The 23,587-nt window shown below is 39.9% G+C and overlaps 1 protein-coding gene across 1 annotated transcript in view; it reads left to right on the forward strand.

Moving 5' to 3' along the window:
- Positions 1-23,587, forward strand: part of CD109 (CD109 molecule) — a 129,171-nt gene that overhangs the window by 39,644 nt on the left and 65,940 nt on the right. The window contains exons 6-7 of the mRNA XM_026507073.4: positions 18,305-18,344; positions 20,832-20,916. Of these exons, the coding sequence (XP_026362858.2) occupies positions 18,305-18,344; positions 20,832-20,916 (125 nt within the window). The remainder of the gene's footprint in view (positions 1-18,304; positions 18,345-20,831; positions 20,917-23,587) is intronic.

The following is a 23,587-nucleotide window of genomic DNA, read 5'->3' on the forward strand; positions in this document are numbered from 1 at the left end:
CATGCAGAATTTACTATCTTAACTATTTCTGAGGGTACAGGCCAGTGGTATGAAATATACTCACATGGTCGTGCCTGTCACTGGGATCCATCTCCTGAGCTCTTACCATCTAGCACAACTGACACTCTGGAACTTAACACTAACTCCCCATTCTTCCTCTTCCCCAGCGGGGGACACCACCGCTCTCCTTTCTGTCTCTAGGAATTTGACTCTTCTAAGCACCTCATGTAGGTGGAGTCATATAGTATTTGTCTTTTTGTGACTGGCTTATTTCATTTAGCGTAATATCCTCAAGGTTCATCCCTATGGTCACACGTGTCAGAGTTTGCTTCCTTTTTAAGGCTGAAAAATACTCTGTTGTACGTGTATACCAGGATTCATTACGAATGGTCTAGCATCTCTGATTTAAAAATTGTATTCCAGGTAACTAGAATACAAAAAAGTGTATTCCTGGCTTAGAGGTTCTTTCAAAGAACTGCTAATTTGGTGTGTTAACACCAGGCTCCTGGAGCGGGGAGGGATCTGGCCGTCCCAGCCCTCTCCCCGGAGGCACCCACAGCCCTGAGTTCCGGGCCTCTGGGTGACCCAAGCATTGGCGCTCACGTTCCTCTGAGAACCTGAAGGGAGAGCGCGTCACAGAGAGAATCCTGCTCGGTTAATAATCGTAGCCTTTGCCCTTTTCCGCCGCGGGCGATGGAAGATGGAAGTCTGTCTTCCCTGCCGGAGGAGTTCGCGCAACTGAGTTGACTGAGGCTGCACTTAAGAACCAGCTGACTGAGGAGCTTGTTGAAGGTGCAGGGTTCAGGCCCCGCCCGCAGATCACAAGTCGGTAATGCTGGCATGGGACCTAAGAATCTGCATCTTAAATAAGCACTCTGGGAAATTCCATTCGTCTTCTGGACCACATCTGGAGAAGTGCTGATTTCTGTCCTCGGCCAGGCAGCCTTATTTTCCGTCCTGCTGAGAGGCAGAGCCGGGTGGTGTAAAATGTGCAGAACGGGAGACAGGCCCCCGACCCCTTCTTTAATTCTCTAGTGGGGAGACTCTGAGCTGTTGACTTTCACTCTCTAGGTAACTAGCTCTCCAGAGCTCTCTGGCGTCACATCAGATTTTTTGGGCAAATCTGTATTTTTACAATAAGTGATTTAGATGCCCAGCCGGCGGGGCAACCCCCGAACGAGGCAATCCTGTGGTCTCTTGGAGCTGTGGTTTCTCAGCCTTGTGTCGCCCCGAAGCAGTGTTGGGGTGGGGACAAGAAAGAGAAGGTAGACAGCTCAGTGGTTGAGGCTGGGAATGAGGCTTCTGGAGCCCTGTCTAATACACGTGCGTGTCAAGTTGTGTAATTCAGAAGCAGTCTGCACTGAATTGTTCCCTCACTTATAGTAGTTGCGTCCATTCTTTTGACTTAGTTGCCGTGGCAAGGTTCGTAAGGGTTGCAAGCAGCACCTCACGGCTTTTCATAGCCTTTCAGCCTGCTCCTTCTCTCTCCCGCCCTCCTGCCTAGCTGCTGCCTGGCTCGGTTCGCTTCGGCTGGAGCCGTTTGTCCTTTGCAAGGGAGCACATCTTTGTTTGGACAGTTCCTGTCCTTGAAGTTCCCTGCAAGTAGCATCTGGTGACCCGTCCCCTGGCTTGTGCTGACAGCTTAACAGAAAGCATGGAGCAAACTGTGACAGGTCAGAAAACAGTGGCATCCTCTGGAATGTGGATGGAGCTTCCAAAATACTTTCACTAGCCTCCGCTTGAAGGAAGACTGCTTTTTTGGGAAACACTTCAAGTTCTTCCATGTGCAGTGAGAAAGGGAAGGCAGTTTTAGGATTTTCACTTCTTACAGCAGCAACTGGCGGAGGTGCGCCCTTCGTTCTCCCTTCTTCCAGGGCCCTGATACACATCTCTACCACGGCACTTACCGGTCAGGGGAGTTGTTTCCTTGTTTCCTTGTTGGTTTGTTTGTTTTTTTTGTGGCGAAATATAAATAACATAAAATTTACCATGGTAGCCATTTTTAAGTGTATAGTGTTCAGTGGCATCAAGTGCATTTACATCTGTCACCACCACCCATTTCCAGAATTTGCTTCATCTTTCCAAACTGTGATCAGTGTAGTTTTTAAAAATGTGACTGCCTCATTTATTAGACTGTGAGTTCCTTGACGATAGGAGTTCTGTTTTATTAATTTTCATATTTATTCTCTCTGATACAGTATCTGACCTGTGGCGGGAACTCGTTCATGCTTGTGGGATGAAAGAATGAGTAAATGAACGGTTTCTCCTAGGCTATGGCCATTGATTATTATCCTTCGCTTTTTTAAAAAAACTTTAGTTTTTTATTTGAAAGAGAGAGAGAGAGAGGGAGAGCACGCACAAGCAGGAGAGGGGCAGAGGGAGAGGGAGAAGCAGGTCCCCGCTGAGCAGAGAGCCTGACTTGGGGCTCGATCCCAGGACCCTGGGATCATGACCTGAGCCGAAGGCAGACGCTTAGCTGACTGAGCCACCCAGGTGCCCAGTGGTGTGCATTTTGATTTCTGGACCCCAACCTAATTTTTATGAGGAGTTCCTTGTCTTGTTCTTCCCCTCCAAAACCTACCCTAGGAGTGCCCTTCCTTTCAAGCGTGTCTTACCTACCACTCTCTTCAGGTACCTCTTTTTGGCATCAGGCAGAAACTCTGGGATTAGACGTCAGCATGTCCTGCTCATCAGTGAAATGGAGAATCTTAGGAAGCTGCTGGCAGGTAGCAAGCTTACCCAGATCCATCTCTTCATTTTATGGAGGAGGAACTGGAGAGAAGTGATGTGACCTGGTTAGACTTACACGATGTTATGGTAGTGTCAGGACTAGAAGCGAGATCTCCTGACACTTAACCGCTGTAGAACATCGAATTATTTAATATGTGCAGCAGTTGCTGTTTAAAGATGGTCACCTTTTTGGTTGAGTTTAGATGTCAACAGAGCTTGCCATACGCATTGGTGGAGAAGATGCCCACTGCTGTGACGTGACTCGAGGGTGCCGTACAATCACTTCCTCACACATTGGCTTGTTTTCTTTTTTCCCCCCCTTTTTTGGGCTTTTTAAGTTTTTGTTTTAATTCCAGTTAGTTAACATACAGTGTAATATTAGTTTCAGATATACAGTACAGTGATTCAATACTTCCATGTATCACCCAGTGCTTATCACAACAAGTGCCCTCTTTAATCCCCATCACCTATTTCACCCATCCCTCCACCCCTCCCCTCTGGTAACCATCAGTTTGTTCTCTGTAGTTAAGAGTCTGTTTCTTGGTTTGTCTCTCTCTCTTTTTCCCTTTGCTCATTTGGTTTGTTTCTTAAATTCTGCGTATGGATGAAATCATATAGTATTTGCCTTTCTCTGACTTATTTATTTTGCTTTAGCGTTATACTCTCTAGTTCCATCCATGTTGTTGCAAATGGCAAGATTTCACCCTTTTTAATGGCTGAATAATATTCCATTTAATATATGTGTATGTATATATATGCCATAGATATATGTCACATCTTTATCCATTCATCAATTGGTGGACACTTAGGCTGCTTACATAATTTCGCTATTGTAAATAATGCTGCCGTAAACATTGGGGTGCATGTATCCCTTTGAATTATATTTTTGTAATCTTTTGGTAAATACCCAGTAGTGCGATTGCTGGATCATAAGGTAGTTCTATTTTTAACTCTTTGAGGTACCTCCATACTGTTTTCCACAGTGACTGCGCCAGTTTGCATTCCCATCACTGTGCACGAGTTCCTTTTTCTCCACATCCTTGGCAACACCTGTTTTTTCTTGTGTTGTTGATTTTAGCTATTCTGACAGGTGTGAGGTGGTATCTCATTGTAGCTTTGATTTGCATTTCCATGATGGTAAGTGATGTTGAGCATCTTTTCATGTGTCTATTAGCCATCTGTATGTCTTCTTGGGAGAAATGTCTGTTCATGTCTTCTGCCTATTTTTTAATCGGATTACTTGTTTTTTGAGTGTTGAGTTTGATAAGTTCTCTATAGATTTTGGATACTAACCCTTTATCGGTTATGTCTTTTGCAAATCTCTTCTCCCATTCAGTAGGTTGCCTTTTACTTTTGTTGATTCTTTCCTTCACTGTGCAGAAGCTTTTTACTTTGATGTAGTCTCAATAGTTTACTTTTGCTTTTGTTTCCCTTGCCTCAGGAGACATATCTAGAAAGAAGTTGCTATGGCTGATGTCAACGAAGTTACTGCCAATGTTATCTTCTAAGATTTATTTATTTGAGAGAGAGAGAAAAAGAGTGAGAGAGCGTGTGAGGGGAGGGGTAGAGAAGAGAGGGAGAGAGAGAATTTCAAGCAGACTCTCCACTGAGTGCAGAGCCCTATGCGGACCTCGATCCCATGACCCTGAGATCATGATCTCAAATCAAGAGGATGCTTAACTGCCTGAGCCACCAGGTGCCCCTGCCTATGTTCTCTTCTAAGGTTTTTATGGTTTCAGGTCTCATATTTAGGTTTTTAATCCATTTTGAATTTATTTTTGTGTATGCTGTAAGAAAGTGGTTGAGTTTCATTCTTTTACATGTTGCTGTCCAGTTTTCCCAACACCATTTGTTGAAGAGACTGTATTTTTTCCATTGGATATTCTTTCCTGCTTTGTCAAAGTTTAGATATGGGTTTATTTCTGGGTGTTGTATTCTGTTCTACTGATCTATGTGTCTGTTTTTATGCTAGTACTCAGTGTACCAAATGGTTATATCTTATAGCATAACATCAAAAACAGTAACTTTACATTGGTAGGATGTGTGTGCATAGTTCTATAAGATGCTTAGTTTTTGATGACAGAGGTTGTTTTGGAAAATTACAGCTCATTGGACTCTGCTAGTGGCAGCCCTGGGTACCAGGGTGGGTCACTAAAATGAGTACTGTGTCCCTGGGTGGAGTGAAGAAAGGAGAAATGAGGAAGAAATGGAATTATTTTGCCTCAAGGGTACCTTTCCCATTCAGTACAAAGTTGTAGCTACACTTATACTTTTTCCTCTTGCTTGAGATAGGCGCCCAAGAAAGGGGGTCATGTGGCATATCTTTAAAAACTTTTATTTTTTTCAATTTTTAGTAGAAACAGGGTTAAGTGGATGATTTTTGTTTGTTTGCTTGTTTTAAAGAGAGTGTGCTTCTAGTTAGCTTTTCTGCTAAGGAAACCGGTTTGTCTCTTGTACAGCATAATATTTGTACTACAAATGGCAAAACATCTTAGAAGTATGCATGTACTTGTGGCATTGGGTGTCTGGTCCACTATCCTTCAACTGGAGTCTTATATGGTCTATGTCTTGGTTATTGGTTAGATCCATTTTCCCCAAGTCCTATTGCTATGAGTAACTATTAGGTATAGAACAACTTAAGTTCTTTTTTTTAAATTTTTAAACATTTTTTTAAATTTAAAATTTTTATTTATTTGTTTATTTTTGATGTAAAGTTTTATGATTCATTAGTTGCGTATAACACCCAGTGCACCATGCAATACATGCCCTCCTTACTACCCATCACCAGCCTATCCCATTCCCCCGCCCCCTCCCCTCTGAAGCCCTCAGAGTCCATGGTCTCTCATGCTTCATTCCCCCTTCCGATTACTCCCCTTTTCTTTATCCCTTTCTTCTCCTACCGATCTTCCTAGTTCTTATGTTCCATAGGTGAGAGAAACCATATGATAATTGTCTTTCTCTGCTTGACTTATTTCACTTAGCATTATCTCCTCTAATGCTGTCCATGTTGCAGCAAATGTTGAGAAATCGTTCTTTTTGATAGCTGAGTAATATTCCATTGTATATATGGACCACAACTTTTTTTTTTTTTTAAAGATTTTTTATTTATTTATTTGACAGAGATAGAGACAGCCAGCGAGAGAGGGAACACAAGCAGGGGGAGTGGGAGAGGAAGAAGCAGGCTCATAGCAGAGGAGCCTGATGTGGGGCTTGATCCCACAACGCTGGGATCACGCCCTGAGCCGAAGGCAGACGCTTAACCGCTGTGTCACCAGGCGCCCCTGGACCACAGCTTCTTAATCCAGTCATCTGTTGAAGGGCATCTCGGTTCCTTCCACGATTTGGCTGTTGTGGACAATGCTGCTATGAACATTGGGGTGCATATGACCCTTCTCTTCACTACGTCTGTATCTTTGGGGTAAATACCCAGTAGTGCAATGGCTGGATCATAGGGTAGCTCAATTTTTAACTTTTTGAGGGACCTCCACACTGTTTTCCAGAGTGGCTGTACCAACTTGCATTCCCACCAACAATGCAGGAGGGATTCCTTTTCTCCATATCCTCTCCAACAATTGCGAACAACTTAAGTTCTGCTTTAGTTTAATTCCAGTCTTGAGGAGTGCCAGAATATTTGTCATTCTTTCTAATGAGAGAAGGGATTCAGGAAAATGCTGTCTCATGCAGGAGATTCTGGCCCCTCCCTTCTCACTCTCAGTAGGTAATCTTTCTACTTCATAAACAACGCACAACTTGTCAGATAGGAATTTCTTTAAATTCTTTGGCCAGGTCTGCGTGTCTACCTGTGTATGTGCCCATCTCAGGGTCATCCTCTTTCCAGAAAAGATGTAATTCTTCATATCTAAGACGGAAACCTCAACCTCTTCCCTGGCTTCTCCCTTCCACTTTCTCAGAAATCTTGCAATATTAATGATCTCTTCTCTCCTGAATCTTCAACCTGGATCTCTCTCTCTCTCTCCTGGAATTTTCCACAAAATCTAGTCTGTTCAAATCTCTCACATGATTAAGGGGGGGGGGAAGAGAGAGAAAGAGAGAGAAAAAGGGGGAGAGAGAGAGAGACATGGGAGGGGAGAGAGATTGGGAAGGGTCACTGAACTCTGACCCTAGTTTCCTTGCAGTAACTTCACTTTCTTTGTCTTTCCCATTCTAGACAATCCTTTAAAAATATGTTGTCTAGGGGCGCCTGGGTGGCACAGCGGTTAAGCGTCTGCCTTCGGCTCAGGGTGTGATCCCGGCGTTATGGGATCCAGCCCCACATCAGGCTCTTCTGCTATGAGCCTGCTTCTTCCTCTCCCACTCCCCCTGCTTGTGTTCCCTCTCTTGCTGGCTGTCTCTATCTCTGTCAAATAAATAAATAAAATCTTTAAAAAAAAATATGTTGTCTAATCTCTGTGCCTCCCACTTCCTCAGCTCACTCCAATTTGGCACTTAGGTTTCTTTCTATTGGTTTGTTAGTCTGGATTCTTCTCCTTATCCTGTTTTGTCATTTATTCTTTCTTACATATGGGCATATCATAAGGTTTGGCTTTAAGGTTCTTTCATTTCTCACTCTAGACCATGTCATCCGTAGATATGATTGTATTTTCCATCTATACGTTAATGATTTCAAATTTGTCTGAGAGAACCCAGGCCTCTGTGTTCCAGACCTTTATAATCATCTGCCTACTTAACATCTCTACTTGGATGTTTTAAAGCCTTCCTGAACTCCTCATGTCTGGTATCATTCTTATAATCTTCTCTCACCACATCTGGCTCTTCTCCAGCATTCTCTAGCTTATTGAATTACTCTACCACCCATCCAGTTGTGCAAGCTGGTAACCTTGGAGTTTTCTGACATCTCATGCTCTCTCACAACCCTTACCCAGACCTTCACAGATTCCCATAGATTGTATCCTTAAATATATTTCAAATCCATCTACTACTACGTCTCTTTATTTTCATTTCTATTTTTTTTGTCCAAGCCACCCTCATATTTTCCCTAGATATTTGCAGTGCCTCTTAATGCATCTCCCTAAGTTTGCTCTTTCCCCCTTGCAGTCAGTTCCCTACACAGCAGCGAACGTAATCTAAACATTAAATTGGATCATGTTATTCCTCAGCTTAGAACTCCCCACAGGCTTTCCATTGCCCTCAGAATAAAATTCATGTGTTTCACTGTGGCCTGCACAAGGCCCTGCTACTCACTACTTTTCCACCCTTGTCTTCAGAATTCATAATTCCCTATAAATCTAATTCACAGCTTTTATCTTTGTCTGTCTATAATTATCTGTTCACATGTGTGATTATTTGATAAATATCTTCTTTCCACCAGATTAAAAGCCCCATCCTGGGAAAGTGTACCTCCGTCTCTGAGCACAATGCTAAGAGCACTCAGGTGCAGTACTTCTCTGCTGACGGATGGGTGGATGCATGCATGTGTTCTGTGTGGGCTGCAGTTCTGTTAACTCTGATTCAGTAGCTCTGGAACTGGGCATCTCTGCTTATGGAATCTACTACAGCTGATCCTGATGTCTGGGTTGAAAACCCCTAGAGAAATATGTTGCAACTGCAGTGTGACCACAGATGTTTAGACTCTAAACAGGAAAGGCAAGGACAACGTGAATGTTAACAGACATTTCCGTTCTTTTGCACATCTATCATTTCTCCAAGCAGGTCAATATACATCCACAGACACTTTTGTGGTTTATATTTTCATTGTGATTTCTTGATAATTTTTAAGTTCTTTGCTAATTTTATGGTGAATATGAAAGAGGGTAAAAAATGGGCTGTTACACAATTACTGTTCTGTAAGTATTAGGGTTAAGCATAGGAAAATTAGTAGGTATCTGAATAAAATTAAAAATACGGAACTTTCCTATTATATGTTAGGTAGGAAGAAACACCAGTCAGTAAACATCTAAAGATGATTAAGACACAGACCCTACTTTCAAGGAGCTTACAGTCAGGGAAGGCTTCATGTAATAAATGCAAAGAGCATTAGACTGGGAGTTACATGATGTGGGGCCTTATGCTGTAGTCGAGGGACTGTGGATAAGTCGTGTCAGCTCTGGATCTGTTTCCTTAGCTGTAAAATAAGGGGCTTGGGGCGGAGGACTTGTAAGCGTCTTTGTGCCCTCAGAATTCCATGCTTCAACTAGACAGAGGTAGAGGGCACTGTAGGACTTCGATGGGGACCATGGGGGTAGAGGTGGAATGGGGCTTAGAGCTAGTTATAGCGGTAGAGTTGGGAGCAGGCACTTGCTTGGAGTGGAGGTCCTGCAGGGAGTAATAGTCAAAGAGAATGTTGGAAGAGTGTGTGGGTCGAGCTGTGGAACATATTGGATATCAGGCTCATGTTTTAGATTTCATTTTGTGGACAGTGGGGGACTCTAAAAACTTTATTTTACTTTGAATGTTAATGTTATAAATTTCATGTAAGACTTCTGAGGACAAAGAAAGCGAAAATTGTATGTTAATGAGTCTCTCATTATAAAAGGTACAAATATTAAACTTTTATTATTTTCCTCTGATTATAAAAGTAATGCATGCTCAATGTAAAACACTGAAACATTATTCAGTAGACAGATGACACGCTTACGAGAAACCTCTGGACAAAAAAATATGTCATTGATATTTGTTGTCTTTTTTTTTTTTTCTTAAAGATTTTTATTTATTTATTTGACAGACATAGAGACAGCCAGTGAGAGAGGGAACACAAGCAGGGGGAGTGGGAGAGGAAGAAGCAGGCTTCCAGCAGAGGAGCCTGACATGGGGCTCGATCCCAGAATGCCGGGATCACGCCCTGAGCCGATGGCAGACGCTTACTAACTGAGCCACCCAGGCGCCCCAATCGATATTTGTTGTCTTGTTGATTTTTGTAGTATGACATTGCAATAGTATTTTAAGAAGATCATAGCATGTGGGGTGATTAAAAGGAGAGGAACCGAAGTCAGGGAGATGGCCAAGAGGTTAGTATCATTGCTTCGCAAATACAGCCTACCTTCTGCGTTAGGTTATAATAGTCTAGTCTGAAGGTAATAGAGGGTTGCTTTAGAGGAGCCCCACAAACTAAAGAGGAAGGGGTGAATTCAAGAGACACTTTAAAGGAAGATTCATTAGGTTTAGGAACTGATTGGATTGTGATTGTGAAAGGGAGAAATAGGAGTAAAGGGTGTTGAATTAACTAAAGAAGGCCATTAGACTGATGTGGCTCTATTGCCATGGCAGACTACTTAAGCAAACCAAAATCTAAGTCTGTAAATCCCTCAAGGTTACAAAATCAAAATGCTGGGGATAACCAGTCACAAACAGCCAACTAGGATTGAAGTTAAAGTCAGTCAATAATTTCCTTACTTTGCTTCTGCCTTTTCTCTATACAAGTTTCTTCTGAGCTGCTGTTGGTAGAGCATGCCTGGACCCTTGCAGTTCAGGACTGCCCAATGCCAATCGGTTTTTGTTCACATAAACCCTTTAAAAATTTTAATGTGTTTTAGCTTACCTTTTGACAAGGTGACTCTGGAATTTCAGGTGTGGTCTCTGGAAGTATCACCCATGACAAGGGAAGTTGGGGCCGAAGCTTGGTTTAGGGGAGAGAGATGGGCAGGCTGATCAGAGGGAAATCAGTACATTTAGCAGCTAAACAGAGGAGCCACCCAAAGCGACAGAGAACGAACAGCCAGGTTTGGAATGAGAGAACTAAGAGAGTGTAGGCACAGAGCAGAGAAGGGATTCAGAGAGGGTGGCCTCAGTGTTAGGTGCTGCAGAGGCCTCCAGGAGAACCAGGTCTGAGAGAGAGGCCATGGGCAGTTAGCAGAGGCAAGCAGCCACCACTTACTGAGCACCAGTGACATGGTGGAGACAGAGTCCGGTGGCGGGGACAATAAGAGTATAGACAGCTCATTTGAAACTTTTGTTTCTCTAAGGGGAGAATTAATATAGTATGTTGTGGGTACAGCAGCAAAAATACTATGTGATTTCATTCGTATTATGGAAAAGTAGACATTTGTGGAAGAATCAAGAAATCTACCCATTATGGTTCTAGTGGGAAAATAGGAGTTAGAATTGTCGATACCCTCTGCTCCCCAGCCTTTCTTAAAATAAACAGGTGGCCAGTTTGGGACTGTGAGGGTGAGCATGTATAACTGAAAGGTACAATAAGAAAACCACAGCATTATTCTTTTGCCATTTAGGCCTGTTCTTTGGGACCGCTTCTTCCCTATTACTTGGTTGAAATGTAGGGCAAATCCCACCATTTTTCTGGTTATTTTTTGGTAATAAAGGTTGTGTCATTTTTATTATATTTACACACAAAGAAGAGTCTATGTTCAATAACTAATATGTCCAGTCCAATAAAGTCAAGTGCTATCTTCTCTCAGCTTGGGTCTTCTCTGGTCTGGCTGTCTCTCTCTGGCTCAGTAAGCTGTGTTTGACAACTCCAGGATTGAATGGGGTGGAAGGAAGAGAGGCAAGGGGTAAAAAAATCCTTACTTGATGTATAAGTCATATCAATTTGCCAATATGTGTCCTACAAAAATGGTAATTTAATATGGTTTAATGTCACTTCTGAAAGAAATCCAAGAGGACACAAAGACATGGAAAGACATTCCATGCTCTTAGATTGGAAGAACAAACATTGTTAAAATGTCTATACTACCCAAAGCAATCTACACATTTAATGCAATCCCTATCAAAATACCACAAGCATTTTTCACAGAGCTGAAACAAACAATCCCAAAATATGTATGGAACCACAAAAGACCCCAAATAACCAAAGCAATCCTGAAAAAGAAAAACAAAGCTGGAGGTATCATAATTCTGGACTATATTACAAAGCTGTAGTCATCAAAACAGTATGGTGCTGGCACAGAAACAGACACATAGATCAGCATAGAAAACCCTGAAATGGACCCACACTATATGGTCAACTGTTTTGAGACAAAGCAGGAAAGAATATCCAGTGGAAAAAGGACAGTCTCTTCAACAAATTGTGTTGGGAAAACTGGACAGCTACATGCTGATGAATGAAACTGGACCACTTTCTTACACCATACACAAAAATAAATTCAAAATGGACGAAAGACCTAAATGTGAGACAGGAAACCATCACAGTCCTAGAGGAGAACACAGGCAGCAACCTTTTTGACCTCAGCTGGAGCAACTTCTTACTAGACACATCGCTGGAGGCAAGGGAAACAAAAGCAAAAATGAACTGTTGGGACTTCACCAAGGTAAAGAGCTTCATAGAGAAGGAAACAGTCAACAAAATTAAAAGGCAGCCTTCTCTCAGAAGGTATTTGCAATGACATATCTGATAAAGGGTTAGTATCCAAAATCTATAAAGAACTTCTCAAACTCAACACCCAAAAACCAAATGATCCAGTCAAGAAATGGGCAGAAGACACGAATAGACATTTTTCCAAAAAAGACATCCAGATGGCCAACAAGACACATGAAAAGATGCTCAACATCACTCATCATCAGGGAAATGCAAATCAAAGCCACGATAAGATACCACCTCACACCAGTCAGAATGGCTAAAATTAACAAATAGGAAACAACAGATGTCGGTGAGGGTGTGGATAAAGGGGAACCTCCTTACATTGCTGTGGGAATGCAAACTGGTGCAGCCACTCTGGAGAACTATATGGAGGTTCCTCAAAAAGTTAAAAATAGAACTGCCCTATGATCCAGCAGTTGCACTACAAGGGGTTTACCCAAAAGGTACAAAAATACAGATTCAAAAGGATATATGCACCCCAATGTTTTATAGCAGCATCGACAATAGGCAAACTATGGAAAAAGCCCCAAATGTCCATCTACTGATGGATAGATACAGATGTGGTTATTTATATACATATATATGTATGTGTGTGTATATATACATATATTACTCAGCCATCAAAAAGAATGAAATCTTATAATTTGCGATGATGTGGATGGAGCTAGGGCGTATTATGCTAAGTGAGATAAGTCAGTCAGAGAAAGAAAAATACCAATTGAATTTAAGAAACAAAACAGATGAACATATGGGAAGGGGGGAAAGAGAGAGGGAAACAAACCATGGGAGAGTCTTAATGATAGAGAACAAAGGGAGGGTCGATGGAGACAGGTGGGTGGGGGGATGGGCTAAATGGGTGATGGGTATTAAAGAGGGCACTTGTGATGAGCACTGGGTGTTGTATATAAGTGATGAATCACTAAATTCTACTCCTGAGACCAGTATTACACTGTATGTTAACTAACTAGAATTTAAATAAAAAATGAAAAAAAAAATACGGTTCAATGTAATACTGTTGTCATCCGGGCTTGGCAGGCATTTAAAACTAATAGCTTTCCTTCATAAAACTCTTCTGTGGGTTCGTTGGAGCACCCCTACCATTGCTGGGAGGCTTTCCATTTAGTGTCTTTGAGGCTTTTGAATCTGTCTCCTCCTCGGGCAGCTCTTACCTTTGTCTTCAGCACCTGGGCATCTATGGTATACCACCAGCTTCCCCTCCAGAAGTTTTTGATTAGGGTACAAGACAGCCCCATGCTGGCTCTCTCTCTCTCTTTTTTTTTTGCATATTTAGTTGAGGGAAAATGCTTATCCTTTCTTTGCTTCTTGCATCTGGGTAGTCACAGACCACTCCCAGTGCAGCACTGTGTCTTAGCTTAGCTGTCTGCACAGCTGGCCAATACCAGTATTTTGCTCTTAGATTGTTCAGGCATGTCAAGTGCCTGCCTACAGCCTCTGATGTGTGAAAGCACATCAAAAACTTTCTCCTAAAATTCCTTTCTAGTGTATTTCCATCTTGACCTTTTTGGTTAAGAGTTGCTAAACTAGTTTTTGGAAACCTCCTTTGTAAGTCCTGTGTGCTAGACTTATACCCGGCTTGGGAATGTGGATGTAGTTGGCATCTCTTGTCTTGGGGGACAGAGCCAAAACTGAGTCTGAAATAATTCCATATTTGTTATATGTGGATTTAAAAAAGTTCAGTGCCTTTCTTAATCTTTAAATACAAATTAAATCCAGACACTGGCGATCAGTGCTGAAGCAGACTTTTGGGAAATTGAAATGATCATGAATGAACATAAATGTGCAAGCAAAAATCCACCCAGCACCTTAGTTCTGTTTCTGGCATTGCTTTTTACTCCAGAAGCAAGAGTTAAAAGAAGCTGACCTGCGTTTTACAATATATATATTTTAAATGGTCATGTAGTTTGCCATATTCCTTCAAGTTTATTAAAAATAGAAATTCTCTCAAGAGTTGGATGGCTTCGTGGTTAGGGAAGAGAAATTCTGTAACTGGAGTAGATGTTTTTAGAGATTCACATGTCTTTAATTTGCATCCAGTTGTAGCATATTTTTTAGAAACTAGTAAAGGTAGTGTATTTTCTCTTTTCTCTTTCATTTGATTGGTGTTTGTAACATACACTGTCACAATGAACTATTGATTTAGGGATAAGGGGAATGAAAAAATTACAGAGATTACTGAATACCTCCTGGTTCATCTTTTCTGTTTCTGCTTTAGAATTTGTTTAGAAAGTCTAATAGAGACAGGCTTCCATCGCATACGAATGAAGAGGGAATGTATGTGCTAAGAGCAGGCTTTGTAAGGGAGCGCTTTCCCCATGGAAGAGTGACCACTTGGGACAAGCAGAACTCAGAAGATGTTGACGAGTCATGTATTCTTGCACCTGGGAAGGTGTTGGCTTAGGAGACATGCTGCTCAAGTATTTACTTTTTCAGGTCAGCCTTCCTTTCCAGTTGTTGGCAGAGTGAATGAGCAAAAACAGTATTTGATGAGCTAGAATAAACATGAAAACTCACTTTGACGCAGGTTGTTTCTGTGGAACTGAAGGAAAATTCTTTAGCACATGAAATTGTGCTTCCTATGAAAGTGCTGTATTTTTTTCTTTTTCATTTTCTTTCTTCTCCGTGGTTTTAGTTAAGGTTAGTCAATTTAGTTCAGCTAAAGTTAACATAGAACAATTTGGAAAACATTTTATTTTTTAGATCAGGGTACAGCAAACCATGGCCTAAAGGGCCAAATCCAGCCCAACATCTACCTCTGTTTTTGTAAATAAAGTTTTATTGGAACACACTCAGTCTCATTTACTTGTTGTCAAAATGCAGAGTTGAATAGTTGCAACAGGGACCTTAGGGGCTTGCAAAGCCTAAAATATTTACTGTCTGGCCCTTTATAGAAAAACTTTGCAAATACCTGTTCTAGACTTATGAAAGTACTCAGTATCAGTAGTTTATGGTTATATATGACATAAATTGCTACTAATTCTCTGAATTATTGTTAGTTTCAAGTATTTCAATATCTTCTATCATTCCTGATTAGATGTTTTAAAAAAATATTTAATAAAAATTACTGAACTCATTGTGGAAATTGGTATGACCTGATTGCCTAATGGATAATATGTTGAAAATTACAAAACTAATTTCTGCTTTTCAAGCCCCTTGGAAAGTAAAATAATTTATTTCTTGATTTGCATTTGACCACTTATAAACACCCTGGGAGAACCTCACCTAGGACAAAGCACCCTGTCAGCACAAAGTTACAAAATGATTTCGTGATTTATTGGAACAATTGAAAATGACAGTGAAAAGAAGCACTTTTTTGCTCCTTTTTTTTTAGTGTTCCATGCAGTTGGCTTCCTCTACTCCTTGGCATTTATATTCCTTCCAAATACAAGGTAGAGAGTTAAGGTTACTCTATGGGCCGTTTGACAAATGGCTGTGTCTCTTCAGGGTTGTCTGATTCTTCTCATGAGAAGGTTATTTCAATTTCTGGCAGGAGATACTATATGATAATTGAGGCTAAGCTGAGGAACCCTGTGAGAACCAGCTTGGGGACAAGAATCCATTTGTTCATTTATTTATACATACATTCATTCAACAAACATTGAAGGCATGCTGAGTTAGGTGCTGGGCCCCCAATGATTTCATAGTCTGTTCCAGGAGATGGATACAAAGCAGATAATTATAATATATTGTGTTAGGTAAAACAATTGAGTTATATACAAGTTATTATGGGCGGGAATGGTATCTAACCCAATAGGGGGGAAGGCAAATAAGAAAAGGTCCCTGGGGGAGGCCAAATCCTGTTAAAGAAGTCCAAGACATTCTGTAGGACATTTGGGTGGAGATGTCCAGAAAGTGGACTTGTATCTGAATCCCTGGGCTGAGGTACGGGTCAAAGATAAAGATTTAGGTGTCTTTAGTATAGAGATGGCAGGTAAAAACCATGCGAATTGATGAGATCACTTAAGGGGTCTGAAGAATGGGAAGAGCATCAGGCTCAGGGTGGGTAGGGCCAACATTTCAGGAGCAGAAAGAGAAGACCACTAAGGAAACAAGGAAGGGGTCAGAAAGATACATGGGAGTACCAAGAGAACAGAAGAGTTGAAAATGTTTATAGACTGAAGGAAGGAGAAGGAGATGGTAGACAGAGAGATGGAAAATCCAGGAGTTTTCAGGGATGATGAGTAATATAGGAAGCAGGAAAGGAGAATTCATTTCAAATATAATTCATGTAATTACTTATATATTAAACAAATAATTGCCTAAAACTTGGTTTCAAGGCTGTTGTTTAAAGTAGGACCAAACAAATTAGTTGATTTCCTACATTTTTTCAGAGCTACTACTATTTACTTAATCTAGCACGTATTTATTGAGCACTTTTTTGGTATTAGACACTCTTAAGTTGGCACCTCAAGGGATAAACTATGAGGGATAAAAAATGATCCAGCATGGGCTTGGCCCTCAAAGAACTCGCAGTAAGATAAACTACATACCTAAATATTTATGATACACTTTTTACAAGGTGAAAAGGGACAGAAGGAAGAACTAAAGAGCATGGAGGCTTAGAGTGCCGAGATTGCTTTTAGATTGGGGATTCAGGGAAGCAGTAATATTTGAGCTAAGTCTTGGAAGATGAGTAGAGATGGAAGTATGTGTAGGTCAAGCTTAGGGGAGAATAGGAGCCGAAGCACAGTGCATGAAACTGCAGGACGCTGTCAGTCATGCATTATTGGTCTTTACTATGTCTGTCTCCATCTCTGGATTGACCCTCCTCTGCTGAAGACTGTAATTTATCTTTACAGATTCTTATATGGTGTTTTGCATGTAGTGCTCACTGAGTGTTTGCAATATGAATTTAACTTGACGGAGACATCATCTTTGTCATGAAATTATTTACTCTATAGCTTCACCTGTGCTGGCCTCAGTAATAAAGCAAAAACTAGTTCAATGACCAGAATTCTGATGTTTATAAGTAAAATAGGCAACACAGGTAGATTACCTTCTCGATTTGATTTTTGAGGATGACAAATTAGAATTTATAAATGAACCGAATACGTGTAATTTGTAACATTCTTATATAGGACACGAAAACAATTTAAGATAGAAGCCACAGATGCATAGATTCTTAAGACTTTGATCAACACAATTTCTTTGGGATCCACTTTAAATGATATCATCGAAGACAAGTTTTAGACGATTATTTTGTTGGCATAATTGTCTTACACTTTGAAATGAACTGTATCCTTCTTTTAGGATTAAAAAATAACTTGTACAGTTGATTTAGATTAAGAAAGGATGATTTTTTTAAAAACCTAATATTTTGTAGCTGCATCTGTGTATTTGCGTGGATAAACATATGGAATCAGATGTAGAATACAAATTTTATTAGTGGAGCTACTTAGCGATTTCGAAGAAGTTCTATTTTTTTTTTTTTTTAAAGATTTTATTTATTTATGTGACAGAGAGACAGCCAGTGAGAGAGGGAACACAACAGGGGAGTGGGAGAGGAAGAAGCAGGCTCCCAGCGGAGGAGCCCGATGTGGGACTCGATCCCGGAATGCCGGGATCACGCCCTGAGCCGAAGGCAGACGCTTAACGACTGCGCCACCCAGGCGCCCCATCGAAGAAGTTCTATTTAATATGTTACTTATGGATTTAGGTGGGACAGAAATATGGGGAATTAGAAAAAATGATATAATAATAGGCCACATATTTTTATGTTAATCTTGGAAAAGGAAATAACGTTTGTTAAAATAGGGTAGAATGTATTGTATTGTTTTAAGGTTTGCACAAGAAAATGAAAGGTAGAAAATGTTGGTCCAAGATGATTTTGTACTTTTGATTATGTCTAAGTACTTGAATTATGTGTAACTTTATTTTCTCCATTGGTTTTTTTGAGAGTGAGATTCAAAACAAATTTGAAGTTATGGTTTGACACATGTTATTCTTGCTTCATAAATTTCTAAACTAATTTAATCTAGTTTTCATTTCACAAATGATGGAAGTCAAATTAAGCAGTTTGTTCACATGACCTGCAGTGAAACATGGAGACAGGTCACCTTTTTATGTTAGTGAATTAACAAGAAAAACTCATGAAATCTCATAGGCTTCATGTCACAGATGACTAAAAATAAACTTCCACAAGTTAGAATGAACTGTTTTGCTCATTAAATCATTATAAATGCAATTAAAAATAATTTCCTAAATCTTTTTAGGTAAGTAAGCAAGCAAAGTAACTAAATAACTCATATGTTTTCTTGTCTTTTTTTTCCTTCCTCCCAATAGGACCAGACGTACTATCAATCATTTCAGGTTTCAGAATATGGTAAGAGTTCTTCAGTTTATTTTGAAAGAAAAAAAATTTTTGTTACTTTCCACAGAGATAAGAGAAATTTCCAAGAGATACGTTATTTAAAGTAAAAATGCTAGTGAAGGTACATTCCTGGTGTTTCTTACAGTTCTACCTAAACATATTTTTTCCTTTGTAAAAGATATAAAAGGTGATTGTAAAGAAAAATATAGGAAACAGATCACCAGGAGTCCCAGTATGTGGTCTCTCTTATGCATATTTTTTTTGTTTTTCTACTTTGTTGTGATCTTAACATATTTTAATTTTTGTAATTTCTTTTTATGTAACAGTTATTTCCCATATTTTTCATTTGGTCAGCTTTAGTGAAGACAGTCTCTTTAACTTGGGCAAATCCTTTTCCTGCAGGTGTCACATTTATATAACAGCTGGACATGCATTGATAAAAACAGCATGGCCTGCCTGTTTTGTTGGTGGATGGAGAGGAAGGAAAGATAAGAATAGGATCTCATCTGTTAGTGTAGGACTTGACTATTAGTTATAATTTGGATGGCTGTTTTGAGGTTACACATGAGCTTTTTATTTGATTTGTGTCACTTTTTGACACTGTGTCTCATTCAGGCAATAGAAGTTCTGGAAAGTAGTTTGTTTACACCTTCGTGGCTCAGGGTCCACATATCTCATAGAGCACTGTCACTTCTAAGTCTCATGATCCACTAGAACAGGGATCAGCAAAATTTTTTTCCTAGAGAGGGCCAGATAGTAATATAGGCTCTGTGGGCCATATGTCTCTGTCGTAACTACTCAACTTTGGTACTGTAGCAGGAAGCAGCCATCGACAATATGTAAGTGAATGTGGCTGTGATCCAGCGAAATTTTATTTATAGACATGGAAATAGTTTCCTATAATTTTCACATGTCATAAAATATTCTTTTGATTTTTTTTGCCCCAACGAATTAATAATGTAAAAACTATTCTTAGCTCATGCTGGTTATCACTTACGGACCCCTGATCTGGAACCATGTTGTTCAAATTGGGAGTCACTTACCTAACGTGTGGCTAGTCCAAGTGGAGATGTGTTCTAAGTGGATGAACGATCAGATTTTGAAAACTTGGTAAAAAAGAGAGAAAGAAAGAAAAATAGCTCATTAGGAGTAATTCTTTGTATTGATTACATGTTGAAATGATAATATTTTAGGTATATGGCATCAAATAAAATATTATAAAAATTAATTTCACATGCTGCTTTTTACTTTTTAAGTGTGGCTGCTAGAAATTTAAAATTACACATGTGGCTCACATTTTATTTCTTTTGGACAGCCCTGATCTAGAGGAAATCAGAGGTGGCCAAGGTTTTTATAGGCTATTTTCATTTCATAGAGGTGGTGCTGGGTGGTTATATGTTGTTGAATTGGATATGGTGGAGGTGGGGAATTGATTGCCGGCCTATGATGTTTGAGGAGGGGCCATTTGAAATCTTTGTTCTAGGGAAATTCCACCTCTGAGTGCGTCATGTGGCCCTCCAGTCCTAGATTTGTCCAGGACTATCCTGACATACTGAGGGCCTTTGGCCTGGTTTGGAGCCGGAGGTCTGATCTATATTGTTGACCCATTGGCCTTCTTAACTTGTCTTGTGTTGATTGAATGGCGAGATGCTTTGTATTGACACTGATCTATATCTTTAGCTAGTGAAGTTTGAGAAAAAAATTTCAATAGACTGGAAGGATGCAAATTATTTTTACTCTGTTGGTATGCTTTATATCCAATAGTGTTCATATTCGTAAAATATTTCACGTCTTAATTCTATAAAGCGGACCAAAGTAGGGCTTTTTAACTTTGGGATTGCCTTCAGGAATCAGTCACACAAGAAAAGCATCATTACTTTGTAGCCGTAGCTTAGTGATTAACTTAGAAATCCTACTACACAACTTTCTCTTCATAGCAACCCATTACATTTGACTGTCACCAGATTCACCTTGGATTGTCTGAAGGAATAAGGGTTCTGTATGACTGCATACATGGTACCATGCAGAAGGAGAGTCTTGGGGCCCTAGGATGTGCTTTTAGTAACCACACTGGAGAATGGCTCTAGGGAAAGGGCTGCTCTAGAAGCAACTATTTACCTCATGATGTGGAAGTATTTTAACAAGCAATAAGGAAGCACTAATGGGTGATGCCTGGCCTCCCGCCATTCAGATGCCTTAGCTCAGGGTTCTGGATACAGTACAGCTTCTACCGATGAGAAGCTTCCACTGACACAAGTGTCCATAGCAACTGGTTCCCACTGTCACTGTCTAGTCATCAGCCTCGTAAGGGTTTCTCATTTTGGGTGAAATGAAGTGCTTTTCATCTGTGTGTTTATGTGTCTTTTGATTCTAAGGACTCTAAGTTCAAATAATACTAATTGTTGACTTCTTTAGAATAATTTAGTCTTCATTTTGTTAAGCTAAAAATGATAGTAAAATAGATTCTTTAACATATTTACTCTTGCTTCTCTTTTCCAGTATTGCCCAAATTTGAAGTTACTTTGCAGACACCATTATATTGTTCTTTGAATTCTAGGAGCTTAAATGGTACTGTCATAGCAAAGTAAGTATCATTTTTTTTATGGCTACATACTGTTATAAAACTGTCTGACAAAGAGCTCATTATATACTCCAGAATATTAGCACCATGTTCTGCTTATTAAAATACGCAGATTGTTTCCAGTGAGCTGGAAACAAATATCTGTAATAAATAATTAAGCACGGAACATCTCTGTACAGGTCTTTGTGTCCACTGCCTGCTTCCAGGCTGATCCAGTCCTGAAATATTTCCCACAGATGAGTATCTTTCTGAGACTAGTCAGGGGATTTACATTATAGATTGTTCCACATTTTAAAAAAAGTTGTATCTTTATCCCTCATTCAGTGGACAGGGATCGAGGCTACTTACCTTTTCTTCGATCTTAATTTTTTTTCTGTCAATAATGGAGGTTGAATCTTGGGGGAGGAATTTGGTAGTCTTACTGCAGTTAGCAAACGAGTAAGGAGGTCACACTCCTCGTCATTTCCGCGGGTGTACACGGAGAGATTCCGGCCCACCTGTATGATAGTTGTGTCATGGCTCTCATGATTTTGATCCACTGGCTCGAACAGCATAGTGTTTCATTTTGCAGAGGTAAAAAGCATCCTGAGAGTCCCGTACTACCAGTTCTCAAAAGTGTAGGCTGGAGTTATTCCAGGACTGATCTTATGTAGCTTTCATTTTTGATATGTGAATAGCTGTGCTCTGGTTCCTGAAATTGATTTAGTTTCAGAATTTATTTGTAATAGCTGATAAACACTGGCTCCCTCTCACTGCTTTCTCATTGCCGTATTCCTCTCTTGGTGACAGTCTGTGGCTGTGACAGGTGATGGGCAGTGAGTCTCCTGGTGGAAGCGTTCTGGGGACTCCTGCTTTAGATTTTATTTGGGAAAAAAAATGTGAAAACCCTGCAACACAAAGGCAAAAATCTGTCTACAATTTATATACCAACTTAGTTTTCTGCCTGTGTTCAACCAAGAGGTGGCTTCCAATATGAATTTGGGTACTGTGGATAGATTTATAGGTTAGAAAACACATAAATGCCTACATTTTACGTAATTATTATCCTGCCCTTGATCTTAGCTGAAGGCTAAGGTTTCTGTGTGGGTTTTATTTTGAGTTCTTTGACTAGAGTTTATAAAACAGTGCAAATCCACACAAACCATCAGTGTCTTCATGGATTAGGTTGTGTGTGGATCCCTTCTTTGCTTCTGGTTTTTGGTTTTCAGGGCTGTGCCAGGGATTCACTACAATAAGTTAAAACAGTGATTGTTAAGCTCTGCTAACTCTTCAGAAAGTTTTATATACAACTTTGGGGGGTGTGGCTCCCCTGACATCCTCTTCTCTGCTAGTCCAATAAGAACTCTTATAGGAGGATCTCTTTACTTGTTAGATGGGATGCTGCCGATTCACGAATTGCTTAATAAAGCCAATTAGATTTAAAAAAAAGGAACCCTTACAATTTCATCTGGATTCTCATTTGTTGAGCTAGTGGCTGAGAACAACATGACCGTTGTGATGGCCCCTGGTATTTCTTTAGCATTTGCCACATTGTACTGGCATCATTTTCCTTAGGACCTGTGTCAGTCAAGGTTCCACGGGAGAAGTAGAGCCAGTAGGAGATATATGTTAAGAGGTTGTTGCAAGAATTTGGCTTACGTGGTTGTGGGGGGCTGGCTTACATTTACATTTATACTTTATATCTTTGCAACAGATTAAGGAAATCTTTTGACCAGCAGAGTCTTTTATCAGTCTATAAAAATTGGCATAGACCTAGTCTATAAATACTATGTCCCAGAAAAGATGGAGATGTTGATGAGAATGATGATCCTATGAGTGGATGATAAAGAGTTTGGGCTTTTCTTTTGCTAGTAGCCGTCTGTCCCATCAAGGCACAGTGAAGGTGAAGAGCACTGCTGGAAATTTCCCAGAGAAGAAGGTTAACGGTCTCTTTTTGGCTTTGAAATCTTTAACTGAGATGAATAAAAATCTGCATTTGTTTATTGGCTTTGATGTGAACATCTGCTCACTATTCCCACCTCATTAAAATAAATAATAGACTCTCTTTCCACTAACCACAGAGGGTTCTAGAGGATTGTAAAGAAAACATAGCACACATCTAGTTATTTCTGTATAATTCTGCAGACAGTAAAATCTAAAAAAAATATTCTCTAGGCTGAGGTTTATTTAAGTGTATTTATTGTTTGATGAATTGAGACATTTGTATCTTGGAAATGACATGGAAAAAAAGTTGGGACAAACATGAACTATACTGGAAGGTTCAATTTTTTAGGTATCATTTTGTAAACCTTTTGTGCTATGGCTATTTAAAAAAAAATCCTTGCTTTGTTAATGGTACTACACTAGAAGATGCTTGATTTGTTTTTCAAAATGTTGTCAAACTATTATTTTCATTAGTTTATTCCAAATGCTTCCAGATTTATTTAGGACAATAATTGTCAGTATCCTTGTTTCATAGTTATTATAATCAGCTTGAGGCAAAGAAAGCTAAATCTGCTTCACATTTAAACCAAAATAAAAAATACTTGTGTCTGAGAATACATTAAATTATGTCTGGATTTTCAAGCCCCTTGTACTATCATGTGATAGCACTCTTTTAAAATATAATGTTCTGGTATCTTTATGCATTTATTTAGTCTTTAGCAAGATGCAAGAACTCTTAAGTTTTGAGGAC

The sequence above is a fragment of the Ursus arctos genome, unplaced genomic scaffold (assembly GCF_023065955.2).
Source record: "Ursus arctos isolate Adak ecotype North America unplaced genomic scaffold, UrsArc2.0 scaffold_29, whole genome shotgun sequence".
Taxonomy (NCBI): domain Eukaryota; kingdom Metazoa; phylum Chordata; class Mammalia; order Carnivora; family Ursidae; genus Ursus; species Ursus arctos.